Here is a 23,035-nt window from a genome sequence, read left to right on the forward strand (position 1 = left end):
TCCTCTCCTTGAAAAGCAAAAGAAAAACTCCCTCATTGGTACACAATCCCCCCTGCACCTCCCTAAACCCCACCGCCTAGCCCCAAATATAATCCACTCTACAACCCTCATTGCATACTCCTACGATAAAAATAATGCCCTAAAATATAATACTTTTAGACTATTCTCTCCCCCATAGACTTCAATGCCGTAGAGCTTTGCTTTTAAAAGCTGGGATTGGACAGGGTGAAGGGTATCAACTTTGAGGATGCCAAATGACATTTTGAGCATCTTCTCATTGCATGATAATACTTTGTCTACTGTTTTCATATTTCATGTGTTTTGTGTTTATCATTTCATTTTATATCTTTGTCTATTCTAGCAATACTATGAGGAAGCCACTTTCTTATTTCCCTTTGAAAGATGTGGAAACTGAGACACAGAAAGGTTAAGTGACCCACCTAGGGGTTATACAACTGACCATGGGCAATGTTGAACACAAGTTCTTGACTCAACCCTTTGCTTGGTGACTAGGTTAAAGTGTCTTTTTCTGTGCATGGCACTGGGTGAAATAGGACTCCACTTGACCTTTCACCTGCTGGATTTTCCTGGCTTTCCAATCTTTGAAGGTAGACTGGGGTTTTGCTGGGGAAATGTCTTAGGACCCCAACTAGTTCGACTTTTGCCACTTTTATCTGGTGAAGGTATTTTGGACTCCAGCCCACTCTTGCCCTTTGCTTGCTTGTGAGTTCTAGGAAAATGAAAAGTTTATCTACAGGCCACAAACTAAAAGAATCTATGGCACGGGGTATGACTAAATATTCTCCAGGAACTGAGTTTATCTCACCACAAAGAGGACTTTTGTTAAAGCAGAGTACCTGTGCACAAGTATCTCAGGGATGGTATTAAATAGCTAATGGTAAAACCAGAGATTGCTGCTGAAATGAAATGTTAAACTTCTAGAATGCGTTTTTGAAGGTCTGAGCCCTGAAATCTCAGGAAAAGCTTATCCTACCATATTATCTGGATCCAGAAGAATATTTCTGAAATGCTGAGACTTCTCTAACAATTGATGTTGCCTGAGCACCTTAATCTTAGTCCAGTCACTGTGAAGACAAGACTATGGTTCCCTTATGTCTTAAACGAAACAGTAGGACATTTTGAAGGCTTCATTTCATACTCCTGATCTAACTAGTTGACAACTGGAAATATACTGGAAAAATACACAGAATCTTTTCTTTAAAGCTCTCCTGAAATGAAGGAAAGATACCTGAACCCCAGTTCATCTACAAAAGAACAGATCCTTTTTTTTAACACATGGTGTTACCCCAGATATTAAACAGAGGACTTTGAAGCCATAGCCTTATGGTTTGGGAGGATTCTGGGAGGTATTTTCAGTACGTAATATAGCAGGCATCTCTGTGTTTCACATTATTGACAGTGGAAAAGATGAGAAGGATAATAACCAGTCAAATAGCAATTACTTTATTATCAAAACACTTTCACTTTTGACCTTTTAATCTGACTCTTACAGCAACTCATTCCAATCTATATTACCCTGTAAAGGAGGAAATTGAAGCCCAGAGATGGGAAATTATGTGTTTAATCTATATCCAAACACCAGGCACCCTGCCATCATAATCTCCAGATTTCCTGTTATGAACCAGAGCATAGTCTCTCAGTATTGACAGAAATCTATCCTCAAAGACAGTCCCTGATAGTACCTTTTGCTTAGAATTTTTTCAGAACCTTTTGAGACTTTCTTAAGGAGCCCTGATGGGGAGGTGTATAACACATTTAGCTGCTAACAGAAACATTGAGAATTCTAATCCATCAGTCACTCCTGAGGGAATTATTACCTCCCATGAAGGTCTATAGCATTGGAAACCCAGTGGAGTTTTGTTAAGAGTTGGAATCAGCTTCATAGTAGTGGGTTATTGAGACTTCCTTAGGGCATGTTCTGTGTACTAGCTAATGCCTGCAGAACAGACATCTACTTTGTCTTAGATTTGATATCCTGAAGTCAGCACTTGCTTGTAAGCCCTTCTCTCTAATTCTTTCTTGCTTTCACTCACAGACTCAAGATCTTTGGGTCTCTTACCTTAGGAGAATTAACGTTTTTTCTCCTAGGCCTGGAGGAAAATGTCTGTGGCTTACTTTTCTTGAGCCTCAAAGGCTCAGTTTTTGAAAGCTCTACTCATTTTACCTTTCACCTCAGATTTGGAAAAATCCTCGTATTTCTTTTTTCTTTGTCTCACCTCAGGCTCTAGGATCTTCCCCCTTGCCCTCCCCAAGTAATTAGGCTGTCTTCATTGTCTGTAGACTATTTCTTATCAGATAGCGTCTATCAGCATAGTTGCTTCCATAAGATACATACAACCTTAATAAGAGCTTCTTATTGAAATGGAGGAGGAGCCCTCACTGGCAACAAGAGTAGCATGTGAAGCCACTTACTAGAAAAAGATTTCTTTTTCAGCGCTCTGTCACAGTTGCTTAAAGATCTAATATTGTTAAATAACCTACTCTAATTGAAGCTGTTGAATCTCTGAAATATTCCAAGGAGTTGACTCACAAATCCTTTTACCTCTTTCCTTGTTTCAGTCTGAGTAAAGGCCTTCCATGTGTTTCAAGACAAAATTCCCCAGCCATTGGTCCCCTCTCTTACTGCATACTTAATACACTGGTCAGTATTTGACACTTTTAAGTACTGGGGCAAAAACTTGAAACCAGAAGTGAGCAAAGTGTTGGACCAGAAGAAAAATAACAAGATCCATGCATTTTGTTCTGTGAGCGAAAGCCCACACTCAGATAACTAGTTAGGATTCTTGATCTAACCAGTTTACTTTGAAAATGAATTTTTTTAAAAAAAATTATAGCAATAAGCATATATTATCATGGTAAGCATATGTTATGGCAGTAAGGCATCATGACTTCTAGAAATGGCAGGTGACAATGAAAGAAGACAAGAAGCATCACCTGGAAAAGTGCTACAGTATGAGATGATTCAATGAAAAAATAAGCTAAGCCCTACATTCTTTGAAATTCCTGAAAACATGACTAAACTATGGCTTTCCCTAACAACAGAGATCATCAGAGTTTCTTAATGCCACTAAGAAGTGGTTTCATTAGGCTCCATGGACTCTATATTTAAGACCAGTAGTGTGTAAGGTGTTTTAGAATTATTACCATTCAAAATAACATTGTATACCAGTTGCATTTGTTACTGAAAGAAGTATGTCTCAGATGTCTGGAAAATCAATTTATGTGGAACACTGCCCTGTCTGCAATACTTTATCCGAGCAAATATTATTTTTCTGTAAGAATATAAATTTGTATTAAAGTCAGGGCGTATGCACTAAGTGTCTGTTTATTGACTTTTCAATTACGTACCAGCTCTCTAGGTAATGGCACAAAATTAAAACCAGTCACCAAGCTTTTAAGACCGGGCTTGTATTCCTTGTCTTAGACCTTTATGACTCTGGGAAACCTGGGTAACTACTCTGTGTCTCAATTCCCCTTCCTGTTAAAGGGAAAAAACAATGCTGCTTCCTCAGAATGTTGATATCTGTAGAGGTCATTAGAATAGTGAACTAAGAATATTGAACTCTTCAGAAAAAGATGTGAATGTTGAAGCTAGAGAGAGGGAAAGCAGGGTGTTATAAAGCAAGTTCAAGCAAATAAAGGGTTATGTAGATACAAATAGAAAATATTGAAAGCCAGACAATTGTGGGAAGTTCATGTAAATTGTGGAGTTCAGGTAGTTTGGACAGGTAGATTTATAGGTTTTCAATGAGGTAATTCAGGTAAGTCAGGCAGGTCACAGGTCAGGCAGATCAAATAAGGAAAAGAAATCAGGGAATAGTCAAGTATAAAGAGATGTAGTTTGGGGAAGCAGAGAAAATTTGAAACAAAGTAGATAACAGGGGTTAGCAAGGGGTACAGATCAGGCCATATTTGAAATGAATAGTCATTGGTTTCCAGCCTCAGTCCTTTAAACTGGACTTCCTATCTAGTTTACCCAGTTTGCTTTGAGCATTCCCTCCAACTCTCCATTACTTTAATGTTCCTTATCGTGCAATTTAGAGAGCAAATTGGAGCCTTCAATTAGAAAATATTGAACTGCCAAGGGAAATTTAAAAACAAACTTTCATTTGGACAAATAAACAGAAAGTACTCATCTGCTTTTAAAATTGAAACTAGAAAATATAAGCTCTATGAAAGCAGTGAAACAAATAATAAAGAGAAGAGATGAAAGGGGAAGAGTAGGATGAGAAGAAAACAAAGGAGAGGAAGAGAGAAGGGAAAGGATAAGAAGACTGAAGAAGAGAAGTTGGGAAAGGAGTAAGCAAAGAGTTGGGGAGAGACAGACGAGCCGGAATTAGAGCATGACATTGGTGCCAGAGACTTGCATTCTAAATCTAAAAAGCCAACAGCAAATACTCACTTGACAGTGAAATACTGAAAGCATAACCCTGAAACCAGGAATGGAACCAAGCTTACTGCTGTCACAATTTCTGTTCCACATTGTACTGGAGTTCTTAGCTAGTGGTGCAAGGCAAGGGGGAAAAAAACCCAAAGAACTACAAAAGAAGAAATAAAACATTATTTACAGATGGCATGATGTGTGTACACACAAAATCCAAGCGCTTCAATTAGAATGAAGGTATTTTGCAAAGTCTCTGAGTGCAATGTTTACACACAGGAATCCATTGTATTCCTCTAACTAAGCACAATAAAAGAGATACAGAAATTTACAAAATGATGTCATTTATAATAACATATAAAAGTCTTCATATGCCTTCAAAGACTGATTCAGCAACAATAACAACAAAATAATTGCAGCAGCAATGACAGCTTGCGTTTGTGGACCACCTACAATGTGCTAAATACTCTAATCCTTTAATGGGAATTGTGAGAATGAAGTAATATGTGTAAAATAACTAGGGCGCTGGAGGCCTAGTGGTAAGAAGCTACGCTGCAATCCCAAAGGCATGTGGTTTCAATCTGCTAGCTGCTCTGCTGGAGAAAGATGGACAGTCTCCTCCTGTGCAGCTTACTGCCTCAGAAAATAAAATAACTAGCAAACTGCCTTGTGTATGGTAAATCATCAACGGTTTTAGTGATTTACAATTATATTAGAGAGGACTTACTCAGACTCGTTGGTAGAACTGAGCTGCTGCTCATCTTGCTTAAAGTCTTTAAAGTAAGCAGTCATATGCTTTTATTCTTCTGTTTTACATAGTTAATGAATTAATTTACTCAGCCAGGCACTTTTTTTGAGTTTTTTAAATAGCGAGCAAGAAAAAGCCATGCTCTGAGGAAGTTTACAATTTAATGGGAAAGTGGGAACTAATCAAATAATATCAAGTAAAAACAAATGAGTGAACGTCACTTTAAAAAAGAAAGAACAAATGACATTTGAACTGCATTCTAGCAAAGGACAAGTAAAACAGTTAGCAAGAAAAGAAGGTTCCATAGAGAGGAAGCAGTCTGGATGGAGGAAGAGCTTGGCCTGTTTCAGGAACTCAAGAAAAAAGTCTGGCATGAGTTCAGTACTTGAGGAGAGGGTTGTTGAGTGAGCTCTGGCTGCAAAGGAGCACAGGGCACAGGTCATCAGACCCTTGGGAATATTTTTTAATAGTTTATTTTATAGTGGTTTATATGAAAAACCCCTTTATACGTTAGGTTTCATTCATGTACATTGTGCTTCACACTCCTTCACTCACATTGTACAATCATTCATATACATTGTATTTTATAAAAGTAATCACCATTGGTCTATACCTACTGTTACCCTGTCTTTTTAGGCCCCCATTGGATCTTTCCTAATTCCTTCACCCTCCCCCGCGTCTGCCCACAAAATTCTATTATCCTGTTGATTTTCCCCCTTCTCTGCATCCTGCCTCTTCTTCCATTTTTTGTGGTTTTTTTTTTTTTAAAGCAGTGAAGTACATTTAGAGCTTTGTGTAAGAGAATGAGATGATCAGATTTGTATTTTGAAAATATTTCTCCACTAAAGAGGCCATATTACAGCCTTGAAAAATATCAAAGAAGGCTAGGTTATGGTAATGGTGGCAAAGAGAGGAATTAGTGAGTCTACTTGAGAGGTATTTTAGGAATAGAATTGATAGGGCTTGGCAGTAGCTTGGATAAGGGAGAACGGATGTATTGCTGGCACTTCCTGGGTTCTAGCTTCAGAACTGGATGACTAGGAATGAGGACACTCTTTTCTTCACTGAGAAGTAGTTTGTCTTATTTCATATTGAAAGTTGAGAGTGTATTTTGTCTCTTTCTTTTCCTATAGAAATTTGAATGTCTTACTTACAGGATAGAGTGGGGTTTAGGGCTCTTGCACACAGGGTCGCTATGAGTCACACGGGACTCGACGGCACATAACAACAACAACAACAACAACTCATGTGAAAAGGAATAATATGTTTATAATGCTTGATATTGGAAGCATAGAGATGCTTACTTGTTTTCTCTTTGACTTAAAAAAAGTTTTCCTTTTTTTCTCTAGCTTTAAAAACAGGCAAGCATATCTTTTTGCCTCCATCTTAATAAACTGTATGGATTCAGTACAGAAGTTGTATGTATGTCTTCTTTTATTTTAAAATAAAACTTTTAAGTCACCAAGTGGTTAGATGTAAGAAAAGAATTCCTGGTGTTAGAATATTATTGTCTCATCCAGATATTGTACAGATTGGATAATAGTACAGTCTGGTTGCTCTGTGATACTCTACCTCTGGTCTGGAGTGTCTTAGGTAGGTCTGTTAAGACTAGGTAAGACATTAAGGCCATCTTGGTGAAGGTCCTCATCTAATGTTGATAAATTGATGAGAATGAGTCTGTGAAAAAGCCCTGAAGTGGAGCCAGGCTTCTCAGGATTGACTGGGGCTATTGAAGCCTTGGCATTCTCTCAGAGAAGAATGCCTGAGACAAGTCAGAGTTTAAGCTTCTTTAGCTCCTCGTGACTTTTATGTAGCAGAAATACTCTAGTAGGATCTCTAAAAGGGAAGATAAACCACTGGTGGTTTTGTCAAGGCTGTGTGTGTATAATGGGAGTACAGGCCCAAGGCCTGATCCTTTGCTTAGATGCTGAATTGAGGTGTGGTGGATGTGGTAGCTGTTGCTGTTGCTGCGTGTATGAGAGAGTATGTATATATGTCAGATTAGGTGCTAGGCTGGTGTGCATGTTCTCCCTCTCTCTCCCTCTCAAGCACACACACACTCATTCTTCGCTCTCTTCAGTCTCTCCCTACCTCTCTGCCTCATAATCTAGCCATCTCTTGGTTTAGGGGAATAGGAACAGGACCTCATGAACTGCCAGAATTCTCAAAGCCAGCATGAAATAAGAACATGAGAACTTTTGTGCATAAATTTCCCCTCTCTCTCCCACCCTTCTCAAATAACAGGTGAATTCTCCCCTTTCATCTTTTCCTACAGCACTCTACCTCAGTGAGCATCATGGGCTTTTCCAACACCCTGGAGATGGAAGTGTCATCTCCAAGGCTATCAAGGACCCTGGAGCCCCAAATCCAGAGCGCGAACAACCTGGCAGCTGGCCCTACCCAGGCAGTGCCAACTCTGCTGAGTGGGCCCCCAACAAGTAGTCAAGGCCAGACCATGCCGACCCTGACACCTGGCCACCTGCAGACTCCCCCTAGCCTTGTGCGTGGCGCCCATCAGTCCTTGTCAAACCTGATAAGTGACACTCCTCAATCCATCACAAGCCTGGCCAGTGACCACTCTCAGGCTGGGTCCAGCCTTATGTCTGGTCACACCCAGACCATATCTAGCCTGGCAACTCGTCCTCTGCAGAGCACATCTCCGGCTTCTGATATACAGCCAGAAAGGAAATCCAGCTCCAGTTCTGGTACTGGCCGAGCTGTTGCCCTATGCTCTGGGGATGGGGCAGATCATTCCCTGGGAAATACACTATGTAAGGTAAGTCTTAAAGAAATGTCATTCAGTGGCAAAAGACTGCCACTGAATGCCTTTTTCTGGCCTTAACTTAGCAGCTCTGAGACTAATAATGCAAAATGTCTCATGTTTTTTATTCTTGTTACCCTCTTGCTTTTGAAAGCTGGAAAATGAGGAACCCACCCGCTTTGCTGAGTCTCTGATGCAAGGCTCCACAGTCCCTAATCTAGATGCTCCAAAGGAGTTGTCTTTGCCCTCAGAACTGGAGGAGCCCATTAACTTGTCAGTGAAAAGACCTCCATTGGCCCCAGTTGTCAGCACATCCATGGCTCTGCAGGAGTACCGGAACCCAAAAGGTAAGGCTCAAGGAGGCAGCCTGCCTTTTGTGCTGGCTATAAACTTGAGTAGATGGCCTAGCCCTTCCAGGTGAGACAGAGGCTAGCACACAGGCTCTGAACATGGGGACGGTGTTTTTCTGTAAAGCAAAAGTCATCTGGCCTCTCCAGAACAGACTTTCTTGACTATTGAAGCTATTTAGCGTTCTTCTCTGTAGCCTTAGCTAATCCAGGCCTGATTAGGCACATAGCTTTCTTGTCATGTCACTCATACAAAAACTCCCAGGAATCTGGTGTATATGTAGGGGGAAGCAGGAAGAACTTGCCCCACAAGGGCTGGCTTTGGCAGAATACTGTAAGAAAGTGAACATGACTTTGAAGTCTTATAGATCTCATTTTAAAACTAGCTTTTTCTTTTTATGTTTTATCCCCATTAAGTTATCTGATCTCTTTGAACTGGTTTCTTTCTTTGTAAATGAGGCTAGTTATGCCTATTTCATAGACTTTGGGGACAACTCAGTCCAGTAAAACCACTTGATAACTTTGTCTGTAATAAGGAAAATTTGCTTTGCACTGGCAAAAATACAAATATGTGTTGTGCCCCTTGGTAAAGGCAAGTCAGACTATTTTAGATTGACTCTGATTCTCAGCTCATTTATCCATGCCCTTTCTCAAATGGGTTAGGTAAGGCTTCTTTCTTTGTGGAGGGTAAAATCTAATTAGATATAGAAAACAGTTGCCTTCTAATAATTTTAGTCTTTTTCAGTTTAGTAATGTATGGTGCCAATTTAGTTTCTAATAATCTTTTCCCCTTATACTACCTGAAAGACCAATTGAACAATTGCTGGCTCTTAAAAACTGTCCAATAATGTAAACATGCATTATAAGCAATTAATTTTTTTTGAGACTGTTTATCCATGTGGTGTATTTTACTGTACCTCCCATAGAGAGCCTCGGCTGGTGCCTGGTGCTGAGTCAGCCCCTGGAAAGTGCCAGCTTGCCTTTCCCTCCTCACCAGTGCCTCCTCCCATCTGCAAAGACTGCACTGCTCAGACAGAGTTCCCAGAGAGCCTCTTGCCAATGAACCTTGAGTTAGTACCAGGCCCAAGAGGCTTGATAGGATGACTCCAAAGGCAACACCCAGGCACTGGAAACAAGTGATTTCTGAGCTCATTCCAAAAGCAGATATTCTGGACCCTCTGACCCAGCACCACTTCTGTTCTTAGTGTTGCCTGTGCTCATCTTTTTTGAAGAAAGTAGCCTTCCTCCCCTCATAAGACCCACACTAGTGTGGTCACCACTATGCATATTACAGTGTGAGTAACAGGTATATGGCTAAAGGTATAAATAGCAGATATGAGTGGAAAGTATGAGTGACAGGATAGGTGAAAGGGATGTGGTTATAACTATATAATTTCAGCTATTGGTAAAACAATGTATGACAATGAGTGTGATTACAGGTGTGGGTGGTAGGTGTGTTATCACAAATGTATGGCAGAGATATTTGTCTTTGTTCTTAGAGTATGAGAATTTTGAACAAGGAGACCTTGAGTTGGATACAAAAGAGAATCAGAGCCTCAGGTAACAAATTCTTTACCTAATCTCTCCCATCCCCAACTTTATGTCCTAGAAGGATGACACCAAAAGTAAGAATCCTTGATGTTTTAACAGGAAGTAGAAAATTGCCTATAACTTCTTTAACCCCTAGACCCTCAAGTAGAGGGTGTGCATTTGTCTGTGGTTGAATGTCTGGGATGGTTGAAGGAGGGCATCCTGGCTCCTGCTCTGTAAGACAGGCAGGCACTCTGTATGTATCCCTCCCTCTCCAGGGAACCCCCTTTCTTTGGTTTAGAGGTTGCAAAGGTTCGGTGTTTCTCTAGCCACAGAGCCTTCAACAGTGAACCCAAGATTCCCTATGTGCGATTGGAGCGACTCAAGATCTGTGCTGCCTCCTCAGGAGAGATGCCTGTGTTCAAGCTGAAACCACAGAAGAATGATCAGGATGGGAGCTTCCTGCTGATCATCGAGTGTGGCACTGAGTCCTCCAGCATGTCCATCAAGGTACCAATGTGACTTCAAACCAGCTCTTCTCAGTGCAGTTATGGCTGATAAAGTAAAACTGGAATGGACTCAAATTTGTGAAATGTGGATGTTCCAATATAGTAACTGTTGTTAGGTGCCATCCAGTATGACTCACAGAGATCCTATGAATGGTAGATCTGAACTCCGTCCTACTCTGTGTCCTCTTCACACTTCTTGACACACTGCCCATTGTGACAGTCACCCTGTTCATACGATTTTCAGAGGCCTGTTATTTAAGAAGTGGATGACCAATCCCGTTTCCTCATCTTTCTTAATCTAGGAGCTCTACTAAAACCTGTTCACCATAGGTAACTCTTATGGCACTTGACACACCAGTGGCACAGCTTTCAGTATCACAGCAAACTTACAGACAAGTGCTGTACCCAAACATCACAAACTACCAATTTAGTTTGGAATGCTAACTAAAATGGGGAAAATTATGGATCCGCACTGTGCTGGAAACTTAACCTCCCTCTTGGAAAACAACTACAGTATACACATTGCATGACCACCAATTTTTTTCCTGACTGGCAGAGTTGAAATCAATGGTGCCTCATTCAAAGATGGTGGCAGACTATGCTTCTTTAAATGTGGCAGACTATGCTTCTTCAAATGTATACTGCCTTCCACAGTCCAAGATCTTCCACTAGGCTTCCTGCAAGAGCTCACCATGTTTTTTCCAAGTCCATAGCGTTGACCCATAATGTCTCCCATAGTGGTTTTTATTCTGCTTCACCCAAATTTTAAAAATTATGTCTGTTTCAATTTCACTTCAACAGCCATGATTGAACCAGGCTGAGTACTGCTTTGCTCTGCCTTACCTTGAATCTTCCTCCACTGAAGGTACCCCTCCTTTTTCTTTGCTCTTGGCAGAATTTTGGCCTTAATGCTTTGGCCTGTACCCCTGAATGGGGCTGCAGCTTGGCCAGACTTTGTTCCCTGCTGCCAGATGTATATTAAGAATGAGCTGTCCTAGAATTAGTGGAATTTGACTAGTTTGAGTCTCAGAATAAATGGTTCTCAAAGTAGTATCTCGAGACCTGCCAGTCCCTTCCTTCCTCAACAAGCTATAGGCACTAAACTCTCTTCTTCCCTAAGGTCAGCCAAGACAGTCTGCCTGATACTATCCAGGCTCCAAGTCTGGGGGGAAGAAAGGTCACTGTTACTTCTCTGGCTGGGCAGAGAGCACCAGATGTGGAGAGTGCACCTTCTGAAGAACACAAACTCATTGCTCGAAATCCTGGAGTCAAGAAGGGTCCTCCAGCACCCATAGAGAATGAGGACTTCTGTGCTGTGTGTCTGAATGGGGGAGAGTTGCTGTGTTGTGACCACTGTCCTAAAGTGTACCACCTCTCCTGCCACGTGCCGGCCTTGCTCAGCTTTCCAGGGTGAGTCATGCCAGCCTAGTGCCATTACCTGGTGAGCAAGGTTATTTCTCAGTAATTTTTATTGTAAATCAGGCCCCATAGAATTCCCCAGGAAAGGCCTCCCTCCCTTATTCCAGGGTCTGTGTGAACTCTAGGAGCGTGAGTTGGTGGCCTTAGAGCTGTGTACCTTCTGCATGGATATTTGACATTTGGTTGTCATCCCTTCTTTTGCTCTAGTTTTTTCCTGCATATGGCTCCTTTCCTTTTACTCTCCTTTTATTCACTAAACCCTGAGTTATTAAGTGTCTTTCAAGCTTGTTGATGGGAAGCCATTCCTTACAGATTAGGGCTAGGGACTCAGTTGCTGTTTCACTGTTTCCCAAACCTCTCTTAGGGCAGAGGGTAGGGCTAGTGCTCTTGGCAATGAGCAGAGTCCTAACTTAACCTTGCCTGCCCATGCAGGGGGGAATGGGTATGTACCTTGTGCCGCAGCCTGACCCAGCCTGATATGGAGTACGACTGTGAGAATGCCCGCTACAACCAGGCCGGGGTGCGCGCACCTCCTGGACTGAGCATGTATGACCAACAGGTAGGATCAGGGTGCCCTTCCCAGGGCAGCCTCTCTATAGCCAAGGCAACTGAAGTTTTGAAAGGCCTTTTCTTTCTGCCTGTCAACTTGGGCCTTGGGGATTGTCATGATTATCCTTCTGTCAGCTCTTTTCCCTCTGGCCTGGGAACCTCCTCTGTGCCTTAGTTGTGTGGTTCATGTCCTGTAGGACAGTGAAACCCTCTAAAATGTTCAGAGTCATCATGGCTAATTCTTCTTAAGATGAGATCATACAAGTAACACTGATGCCAATTCTGATTTCTACAGAAATGTGAGAAGCTGGTGCTTTCCCTTTGTTGCAATAGCCTCAGCCTGCCCTTCCACGAGCCTGTCAGTCCCCTGGTAAGGAAGACATCATCTTTCTGTGTGCCACTGTCCTTTCTGCTTACATGACTTGAGGGCATTGGCAGGGTGACAGTTATATCAAGGGTGGACTCAAAGCATGGCTTCTGGATGTAGTGATAGTGTTGATTTGTGTATTGTCCAAGGGACCTGGGGACCATAGCTACTTCATTTTCTCAATAACTACTGCATCAAACCTGATTCGGCAAGTGACCCGTTCTTCCTCTCCCCGTTATTTCTGGCTCTTCATCCTTTTCTTTCCTTTTTTCCCACTCACTTTTTGTCCTTCTTTTTACTTCCTTTTTCTTCCTCTTCTGCCTCTTTTCCCCTTCTCTCCTTCCAAGGCCCGACATTATTACCAGATTATCAAGAGACCCATGGATTTGTCAATCATCCGGAGGAAACTGCAGAAGAAGGACCCCGCTCACTACACAACCCCAGAGGAGGTGGTGTCGGATGTGCGCCTCATGTTCTGGAACTGTGCTAAGTTCAATTATGTATGTCCTGCCCTGTTCCTTGCCCCTTCATCCCAATGACTCCAGGACTGTCCTGGCTGGAAGGGGAGTCAGGTTTGGTTCTGGGTTGCTAGGAACATTAAAGCTCTCTTCTATACTTTGGTTTCTCAAAGATCCCAGGGGAAGATGGGAAGGGCCTAGTGACTGGCCATCTGGGAAAACATATCAGTGTTATTTCTGCTCTAAGAGCTGATGCTGGACTGCTTATCTTGAGTCCTGAGGTGAAAACATGATATTTTGAATGTCCTACAAGAGGCCCACGACAGGCTCAAAAGTTCTCTCATAACTTGAGGAACATGAAGGAGGTGAGTTGGTGGAAATGGACCAGCTCATCACTGTTCTTCCCCTTCAGCCTGACTCAGAGGTTGCAGAAGCTGGCCGCTGCCTGGAAGTCTTCTTTGAGGGCTGGTTGAAGGAAATCTACCCGGACAAACAGTTTGCCCAGCCGAGGCAGGAGGATTCAGACTCGGAGGAGGTGTCTAGTGAGAGTGGATGCTCTACTCCCCAGGGTTTCCCGTGGCCCCACTACGTGCAGGAGGGCATCCAACCCAAGAGGCGGCGGAGACATATGGTAAAGAGTTGCTGCCAGTTGGCAGGCAGGAGGGTAGGGGGGTGGAAAGGCAGTGGACACATGAGAAGTGTCCTACTGCGTGGCTGCTTGGTGCTTACAATGACCCCTCACTTCCTATGCCCTTGCCTATCAGGAACATGCAGGCTTCATCACACTAGTTATAAATGAGGATCAGAATTCAGAGAGGTACTTGCCAACGGCCACTGACTTAGTTACCTGGTGTTGCTGTAACAAATGCCACAGATGAGTGGATTTAACAAATGTATTTATTTCCTCACAGTTCAGGTGGCTGGAAGTCCAAATTCAGGGTGCCAGATCTAAGAGAAGGCTTTCCCTGTCTCTCAGCTCTGGAGGAAGACCTTTGTCTTTTTTGAGCTTCTGCTCCTCGGTGATCTTCATGTGGCTTGGCTTCACCCTTGCCCATCTCTGTTTCCTCCCTAGCTGACTGTCTTTTGTATCTCAAAGATATTATCTCAAAATAAACTCTATATTAATCCTACATCATTGACGTACCAAAAATAATCCATTCCCAAATGGGATCATAACCACAGGCAAGGAGGTTAGGATTTACAACACATTTTAGAGAGGAGAGTTGATGAGGGAAATGGAGGGAGGTTCAACATAATTCGATAGTCATCCAGCAAAATAATGCTAGAACTCTCACTTCCCAGCTCAGTGCTTTTTACTTCACACTGTGATGCCCATATGAAGAGAAGTATCTGGTCTTAGTGCCAATCTCTACTTGGCTCTGAGGGAGAAAGGAAGGGATACCTGTTCTGCCTCTTGATGGAAAGAAGGAGGTTTACTGCTGGTCGTGAGGAGGTTCTTGAACTGATTCCACCTGTGTAGACCTGAAACATCAATTCAGTGCTGTGTGATTACACTGACATTTATTACCTGTTTGCTTTGTGGCAGGGCCTAATTAGCCAGCCACATTTTTTTCTTTTTAAAAATCATACATTAGCTAATGGCCTCTGAGTTTTGCAGTTGCATTTCTAGGATAGAATAAAATATTTTAACCCAGGACACTTTCTATCTTAATATTTAGCCTTTTAATTTTAATAAAATTATCCATTTGGCCATTGCAAGTCTAATTTTTCTTTCTTTTTTCAGGAGAATGAAAAAACAAAAAGAATGTCCTTCCGCCTAGCCAACAGCATCTCCCAGGTGTGAGAGCTGGAGGGAGAAGCAGCACTGACAGCTAGTGCCCCTTCCTGTTGCCCACTTCGTCCCACCTTTCAGCTCATTCATTCTCTTCAGGTTGTGGGTGTGAGACAAGTCTTGTGGAGCTGTATAGTGCTCTTCTTTGTCATTTGATACATTTTTGGGGGAGCAATAGTGCATCCATTACAGAGAAGATTTCAGTAATAAACAGCAAAGGAGGATGTGTTCCCTGCTATCCAAATAATCAGATGTATAGGGTTCACTAGACAATACCAAGCCTGGTTAGGCTCAAGAGGAACTAAAGTCTTGGGTGCTTTATGTGTGACAAAAGACGACTATTCACACCTTTCAGTGGCCAGGCCTCAGGAACAATGTATGTCTGAACTCCTGGGCTCATAAGTCATGAAAAGAAAAGTGAGAGGTTCTAACATACAGCAGGCCTATGATCCCTGGCCTAGCACAGCCAAAGACTGTTTGCCATTGTTTGTCCTGCTGGGACAGAGGCACCCACTATGGTCAGGGTAATAGAGGCTTCTAGAGACCATAGGTCTCAACTGGTGCCTATTTAATTCTAACGGTTTTCAGGGTATTTGTTGCTCATTCCCCTTTTCCTAATGCTGACTTAGATGGCCCATGAGAAAGTGCTCTGAATGGCGTGGCATTATTGACTGGATTGGGTGCTGTACAGGGTCCATGCCTGCCTCCTGTACCACCACTTCCTTTGGTCTGGGTCCTGAATTCTGCTGGAGGAAACTGCCAGGCAGCTGCTATCTGCTTCAAGTGGAGAGTTCTCTGGGCAAGAAGAGTGTTTCACAGCCAGTTGACTCTACTGTGCCTCTCAGCCTGTTTAGAGATCCCAATTCTCTAAGTTCACAGAGCCAAAGAACAGAAGTAGGTTTTCTGGTTAGCCTGCTCTGGTTGCCTGCGGTCCAGAAAAAGCCAAGACTCTTCTGGCAGCCAAATTTTGTTGTTGTTGAAGGTTGGAGAAAGCGAGAGAGACTGGCAGGAGCTAGGCCTAATTTCGCTGGAAATTCTTTCTTGGTTAGAGTACAGCAAAAACCAAAAGGCAATGAAGTCTGTGTTTTTTGGTGACCCTGAAGCAACTTCAGGACTTGGGTCTTCCTAGGACATGAAGAAGAGATCCTACAAGGAACCCACAGGATAAGAGTCCATGGCCCATGGAGTATGTTTGTGAAGAAGGGGGAATATAGGCAGATACAGGGTCAGACCATCTTCTAAGCCAGGTCTTGTTTGAGCGGAAACCTAAGCTGATGGCATTTCAGTGTCCTGCACCCTGAGATACAGCTCCCCCTGCCCTGCCATGGGTTGGCTAAATTCAAGAGAGAATCTCAGGTCATGGCTTTATTTTTGCTAAAAGATACAGTTTATGAAAATTGTTGTCTGTAGGTGCTTTGCTAATGGCCATTTTTCAATTCTACATTTCTTTTGCTGTGGTTAAGAATATATGCAGAAAAATATACACCAATTCAACAGTTTATCTAGGGACGTTGATGACATTCTTCAAGCTTTACAACCATTTTCACGCTCCTCTTCTGAATTGTTTCTCATTCATTATCATAAATTCACTCTCCTCTCCTTCAAGGTTCCTGACTAATCTTTTAAATTGCAGTTGTCAGTTAGACCCCATAGAAATAGTTCTGAAAAGAGTATAATGCTTAAGGCAGACATTTCTTTACTGCTTAAACGAAATTATTGGTTGGCTTTAATAAGATATATTGAGATATGTTTTCAAGTTTAGAAATTATCTCAGACAGTAGTTTCAGGGGCTTAGCTACCCAGAAGAGATTCTAGATTCCAAAAGAATTTTAAATTCTATTCTGCATTTCCCCCTTTTGAGCATCAAATGTTACAGAATCTCCTATCAAAATGTTAATGGTAGCCAGGCACTATTCAGTCTTCTGGTCTCATATTAAAGGAAGCAGTTGTTCAGAGAGTCAGTTAGCTAAACATTTGGTATCCTTCTCCTATTCCTGATTCTCTCCTTCCTCAGTTGTTCTAGGTGAATAGACATACATTGTTGTGACTTGATGACCTTTTCAAAGCTTTTAAGACCCCCAGGCACCATGAAACAAACTAGAAGGTAGAACAGAAGCACTAAACAAGCTACTAGATCAATTAATGGATTATCCCATAAAACTAAGATCTAAACCTCCAAACCAAGGAACTAAATCCCAGGAGGTGTTTGGTTGTTTGTAAAAGCCACAGTAACTACTCTTTTGTTGTTGTTATTATAAATATGTCTATTATACAACTTTGCCAACTCAACTTTTTATGGGTGTACAATTTACTAACAGTAATTATAATAATTGACTCTGTAATCCTACCCTTACTGAGATTTTTCATCATCATTGACCTCCTTTTTTCCCTTCTTCCTGTCCCTGGTAACCACTAATAAACTGGTCTCTATACATTTACCTTTTCTTTGTCTTTTTATGTAAGTAAAGTCATACAGTAGTTGTCCTTTTCTGATTTATTTACTTCACTTAGCATAATGTTTTTAAGCTCCATCTGTGTTGATACACACAGTAGCATGTGTCAGGACTCCCATTTCTCCTACTGGTTGAGTAATATTCCATTGCATGTATGTTATGTACCACATTTTGTTTATCTGTTCATCTGTTGATGGGCATTTAGGTTGTTTCCACCTTTTGGATATTGTGAATAGTGTTGTCATGAGAATTGGTATGCAAGTCTGTTTTTTAAGTCTCTGCTTTCAAGTCTTTTAGATATATATATGAATGGAATTATTGGGTAAAATGATAATTATATTTTTTAGAGGAGCACCATACTGTTTTTTTGCATAGCAGCTTACCATTTTGCATTTCTACCAGTACTGGTTAAGAGTTCAAAAAAAAAAAGAACACAAATCTATTAAAATGCATTAAGAACATAAATTAAAGGTATGTTAAGAGAGTAAAAAAAAAAAAAGAGTTCCAATTTTTCCACATTTTAACCAGCATTTGCTATTTTTTTGTTTGTGTAGAGGTTTTGTTGTTGTTGTTAAATCTTAATCATCCTAGTGAAAGTAAAGTGGCATCTCATTGTATTTATTTGCATCTCTTTAATAGCAACAACAAACAAAAACACTAGCTAATAAGGAGATCTGGTGGCATAGTCCATAGGGAGTGGCATGGCTAACCTGAAGGTAGCACTTCTCCAGAGGTTTGAATCCACCAGCAGCTCCATAGAAGATAGGCAGTCTCCTTCAGTGAGATCTCCTGCCTCTAAAAAATCAGCTGCACGATCAGCTATGATTTGATTCCAACTTGACAACAATAAGTTGAGTTTTCATTGAATAACAAATAAGAGAAGCCTTTGTGGCCCTGTGGTTAAAGTGCTCAGCTGCTAACCAAAAGGTCAGTGGTTCAAATCTGCCAGTAATTCCACGGAGAAAGATGTGGCTTTCTCAGAATGTAGTAGAACTGCTCCAGCATTTCATTCTATGGGGTTGAAATAGACTTGATGACTATGAGTTTTATATGGTTGCTGCTGATTAGTATTTTTTCATGTGTTTAATGGCCATTTGAATGCCCTGGTGAAATGTCTATTTAAGACTTTTTCCTATTTTATGATTATTTTCTTTGCTGTCAAGCTATTAGAGACAGATTATCTATCTATCTATCTATCTATCTATCTATCTATCTATCTATCTATCTATCTATCTATTATCTATATCTATCTGTCTATCTATCTATCTATCTATCTATCTATCTATCTATCTATCTATCTATGTATCATCTATCTACCTACATACTTACCTACCTATGCATGTTGCTAGTTTCTTGTGGACTTTATAGTTTCTGAAAATTTTCTCCTGACCAGTAGTTGTTTGTGGGTTGGGTTTTTGTTTTTATTTTTCACTTTTTGAAAAAGTTTTTGATGAAGTAAAGTCTTTCATTTTTATGAGGCTCTATTTATTTGTTTTGTCTTTTGTGCTTTTCATGTTAGATAAATTATTGTAAAAAACTAGGCCTGGCAGCTTTTCTTCTACTTGTTCTTCTAAGAAATTTATGATTTTAGCTTGCACATTTATAGATCCTTAATCCATTTTTAATTTTTTTGTTTTTGTCTATGGCATATGTCTCCATACCTTTTCAATCTATATGCAGAACAGATCATCTGAGAGGCTGGGCTATATGAGGAGGAATGTGCCATCAGGATTGGAGGAAGATTCATCAATAACCTGCGTTATGCAGATGACACAACCCTGCTTGCTGGCACTGAGGAGGACCTGAAACATTTGTTGCAGAAAATCAAGGACTGCAACCTTCAACATGGATTGAAGCTCAATATCAAGAAAACAAAGATTCTTGCCACTGGGCCAATTGGCAGCATTATGATAGATGGTGAAGAGACTGAGATTGTTAAAAACTTTAGTTTGCTTGGATCTCCAATCAACACCCTTGGTACTAGCAGCCAGGAAATCAAGAGGCAAATTGCATTGGGAAAGTTTGCTGTCAGGTTCAGAGTACTGAAGAGCAATAATATCAGTCTGGAGACTAAGGTGCACCTGATCCAGACCATAGTCTTCGCAATTGTTTGCTATGTGTCAGAAAGCTGGACAATGACTAGGGATGATAGAAAGAGAATTGATGCCTTTGAGCTGTGGTGCTGGAAAAGAGTGTTGAATATATACATTCGACTGCCAGGAGAACAAACAGGTTCGTCCTAGAGAGGGTGAAGCCAGGCTGCGCCTTGGAAGCAAGGATTCTGAGGCTTCATCTGACATACTTTGGACATGTTGTTAGGAGGGACCAGTCCTTGGAGAGGACTGTTTGGAAGGAAAGAGGGATGGAGAAAGAGAGGGAGACCATTGATGAGATGGATTGATACAGTGACTGGGATAATGAGGGTAGGTGTGTCAGGGACAGTAAAGTTGGCACAGGATAGAACAGGTGTTGTATATAGGGTCACTGTGAGTTGTAGGCAACTCAATGGCACATAACAACAATATAGCATATGGCATGAATCCTATTGAACTTTTCTCTGTGTGGTAATTTAATTTTCCTATTATCATCGAATGAAAAGGATCTTTCTCCCATCAAATGTATTTAACACTTTTGTTAAAGTTTGTTAGACCATAGATGTATGGATTTATTTCTGCATTCTCTAATTTGTTCCATATATCTAAATGTCTAAGGGAGCTCTGGTGGCTTAGTGGTTGTTTGTTATTGTTATGTGCTGTTGAGTGCTTGCAACTCATAGCAATTCTATGTACAACAGCTCTGAACCCTGCTCTATCCTGAGCCAATCTTATTTTCTCTGACACACCTATCTCCATTACTCTAATCCACCTCATCAAGGATCTTCCTCTCTTACCCTGTCCCTCCACCCTCTCAAGCATGATGTGCCTGTTCAAAGACTAATCCTTCCTCGTCACATGCCCCAAGTATGTCAGATGGTGCTTCAGAATCCTTGTCTCCAAGGAGTAACATGGTTTCACCCTCTCCAGGATGAACCTGTTTGTGTTTCTAACAACCTATGGTGTATTCAATACACTTCTCCAACAAGACAGCTCAAAGGCATCAATTCGCCTTCTATCATCCCTAGTCATTGCCAAGCTTTCTAATGCATAGCAATTAATTGTGAAGACCATGGCCTGAATCAGGCATACCTTAGTCTCCAGACTGACATCGTTCCTCTTATGTACTCTGGAGAGGTCCCTGACAGCTGACTTTCTCAATGCAATTTGTCTTTTGATTTCATGGCTGCTGGTACCAAGAGTGTTGATTGGGGAGCCAAGCAAACTAAAGCTGTTAATTAACAATCTCAATCTCTTCACTGTCTATCAGGATGCTGCCAATTGGCCCAGTGGTGAGAATCTTTGTTTTCTTGATGTTGAGCTTCAATCCCTATTGAAGGCTGCAGACCTTGACCTTCTGCAGTAAATGCCTCAGTCCCTCCTCAGTTTCAGCAAACAAGGTTGTATCATCTTCATAACACAGTTTATTAATGAGTCTTCCTCCAATTCTTATGGCACATTCCTCCTCATATAGCACAGCTTCCCAACTTAGTGGTTGTTGTTGTTGTTAAGTGCTATTGACTTGTAGACAACTCATAGCGACCCTATGAACAAAAGACCTGAATACTTGTATCACTTTCATAATTTCATCACAAGTTTGTAGGTTTTCCTGAGGCAAGCTATTTCAGAAGTGGATCCACTCTTGCTTCCAGCCTTGTTTTAATCGGGGAGCTCCACCAAACACTGTCCACCATGGGTAACCATTATCACATTTGACACATCATTGTCACAGTGTTCATCATCACAGCAACCACGAGTTATCTCTGTACAGCAAATGGACAGACCAGTGCTATGCTACTTAGAAGAATGTTTAGCCAAAAACAATTAAAACCAGGCCTGAGGGTCACAGATTTAAATCACCCACCTTTGGCTTGGTAGCATCATTCTCTGTCCACTAGGCCAACTGAACTCTCTCTATGTTGTTATTGTTAAGTGCCATCGAGTCATAGATGACTCATAGCGACCCTATGAATGAAAGACCTGAACACTTGTATAACTTTCATCATTTCTCCAATTTCATAGGGTTTCTAGAGGAAGGAGTTGTTTTGTCAACTCCAAAGGTAAGAGGTTTGACTCCATCAACTGCTCTGCAGAAAAAAGATGAACTATCTCTTTCCATGCTGTTTACAGTCTCTGAAAACCTGCTAGAGGGTCAGCCACTTCCAACTTGATGCTACATAACAACCACACCAAAATTATTACACACATACTGTACTTTATTTATCATGGTAGCTGCAGAGTATTCTTTAAAATCAGGAAATATAGGCTCTTTTAACATAGTTTTAACTATGTGGAATCCATTGAATATAAAGTAGAAGATTGGTTTTCCTATCTCTATAAAGAAACTTGTTGGAATTTTTATTTAAATTGTGTTGAATCTATGGATTACTTAGAGTATTATTGAAATCTTAGCATATTAAATCTTGCAATCCATGTACAATGGAACATATTTCTATATATTTAAGTTTCCTTAATCTCTTTCAACAGTGTATTATAGTTTTCACTGTAAAGTACTAATGGGAAAAGTTTAATCAGCCAAACCCCACACATCTTTTCTCTTGAGAGGTGACAGTACTGTCCATCTTCTCCCCCCTCAGCTGATGGATCATGTTCACTTCAAAACAAAGAGTGCTGCTTGACTTGCAATTCTTTCATCAGCATATGCCAACTCTCCTAAGCAGATAAAAACTCAAACACATTGCTTTTGAGTTCAAACTTATTCGTCTCCATTACTGTTAGGAGGCTGTAAATCACAGACATTGTCCGCCTTTCTCCAGCAGGACTGCTGGTGGAATCAAACTGCCAGAGAGATGCGGCCTTTGGGTTCGCGCCACGACTCCCTACAGACGATGCCTTTCGAGCTCTCTGAGCAGACAGGCTTCCATATTTCTTTTTTCTAGTTTGAGGTAACAATATGTAGGACAAAGAGAGGCAATCTCCTTGCTGTGATTAACTACCTCTGAAAACTAGCTGGAGGGTCAGCTATGCATTGGTTCCAACTCAAAGGTGTATAACAACTGTAACAGTAAATATTTAATACTCCAGAAGCCAGAAAAACTAGACTTAGGTCTCTTTTTTTTTGGGGGGGGGGCTCATGTAACTTTTTGGTTCCAAGTCTAGTGACAACTCTTTCAAAATTTTTGGGTTTATTAATGATTTTTTAATGCAACATATATATTTTTACAGCATATTTCCATTTAATTTTTTCCCCCATTCATTCATTGTTGCACATTTTCCTCCCTGCCCACCCCTACCCCAGTAAAATTATTTTTATTGTTATACAATACCCCCCAAGTCCATAGTCCATTTTACTATGCATTTCTTTTTCTGGAATCTTGTCATGAAAATATTACCTAATCCTATATTCCTTTTAAACAGTTTTTTTTCCCCTAGGGTGTTTCAATGCAATATACATTATTTATCCCCTCTTTTCATAGGTTCCCCCCTACCCTGATCTCAGTTCCATTTTACAACAGTGGCATTGTGTAGTATTTGTCCTTTTGTGACTGAGATATTTCACTCAGCATAATGTCCCCCAGGGTCATCCATTTTGTATAATATTTCATGAGTTCTTTGTTTTTCAATGCAGCATAATATTCCATTGTGT

The 23,035-nt window shown here is 41.1% G+C and overlaps 1 protein-coding gene across 1 annotated transcript in view; it reads left to right on the plus strand.

The window, feature by feature from the left end:
- The window catches only part of TRIM66 (tripartite motif containing 66), a 92,434-nt gene extending 77,540 nt beyond the window's left edge, over window positions 1-14,894 (plus strand). Inside the window, exons 12-21 of the mRNA XM_006885602.1 lie at window positions 7,426-7,926; window positions 8,066-8,258; window positions 9,758-9,818; window positions 10,124-10,298; window positions 11,418-11,707; window positions 12,149-12,275; window positions 12,561-12,635; window positions 12,980-13,132; window positions 13,503-13,721; window positions 14,835-14,894. Coding sequence (XP_006885664.1) covers window positions 7,426-7,926; window positions 8,066-8,258; window positions 9,758-9,818; window positions 10,124-10,298; window positions 11,418-11,707; window positions 12,149-12,275; window positions 12,561-12,635; window positions 12,980-13,132; window positions 13,503-13,721; window positions 14,835-14,894 — 1,854 coding nt within the window. The remainder of the gene's footprint in view (window positions 1-7,425; window positions 7,927-8,065; window positions 8,259-9,757; window positions 9,819-10,123; window positions 10,299-11,417; window positions 11,708-12,148; window positions 12,276-12,560; window positions 12,636-12,979; window positions 13,133-13,502; window positions 13,722-14,834) is intronic.
- The last annotated feature ends 8,141 nt before the right edge of the window (window positions 14,895-23,035 follow it).

Source organism: Elephantulus edwardii, unplaced genomic scaffold (genome assembly GCF_000299155.1).
Source record: "Elephantulus edwardii isolate Elephantulus edwardi_28Jun2011 unplaced genomic scaffold, EleEdw1.0 scaffold00044, whole genome shotgun sequence".
NCBI classification, from domain to species: domain Eukaryota; kingdom Metazoa; phylum Chordata; class Mammalia; order Macroscelidea; family Macroscelididae; genus Elephantulus; species Elephantulus edwardii.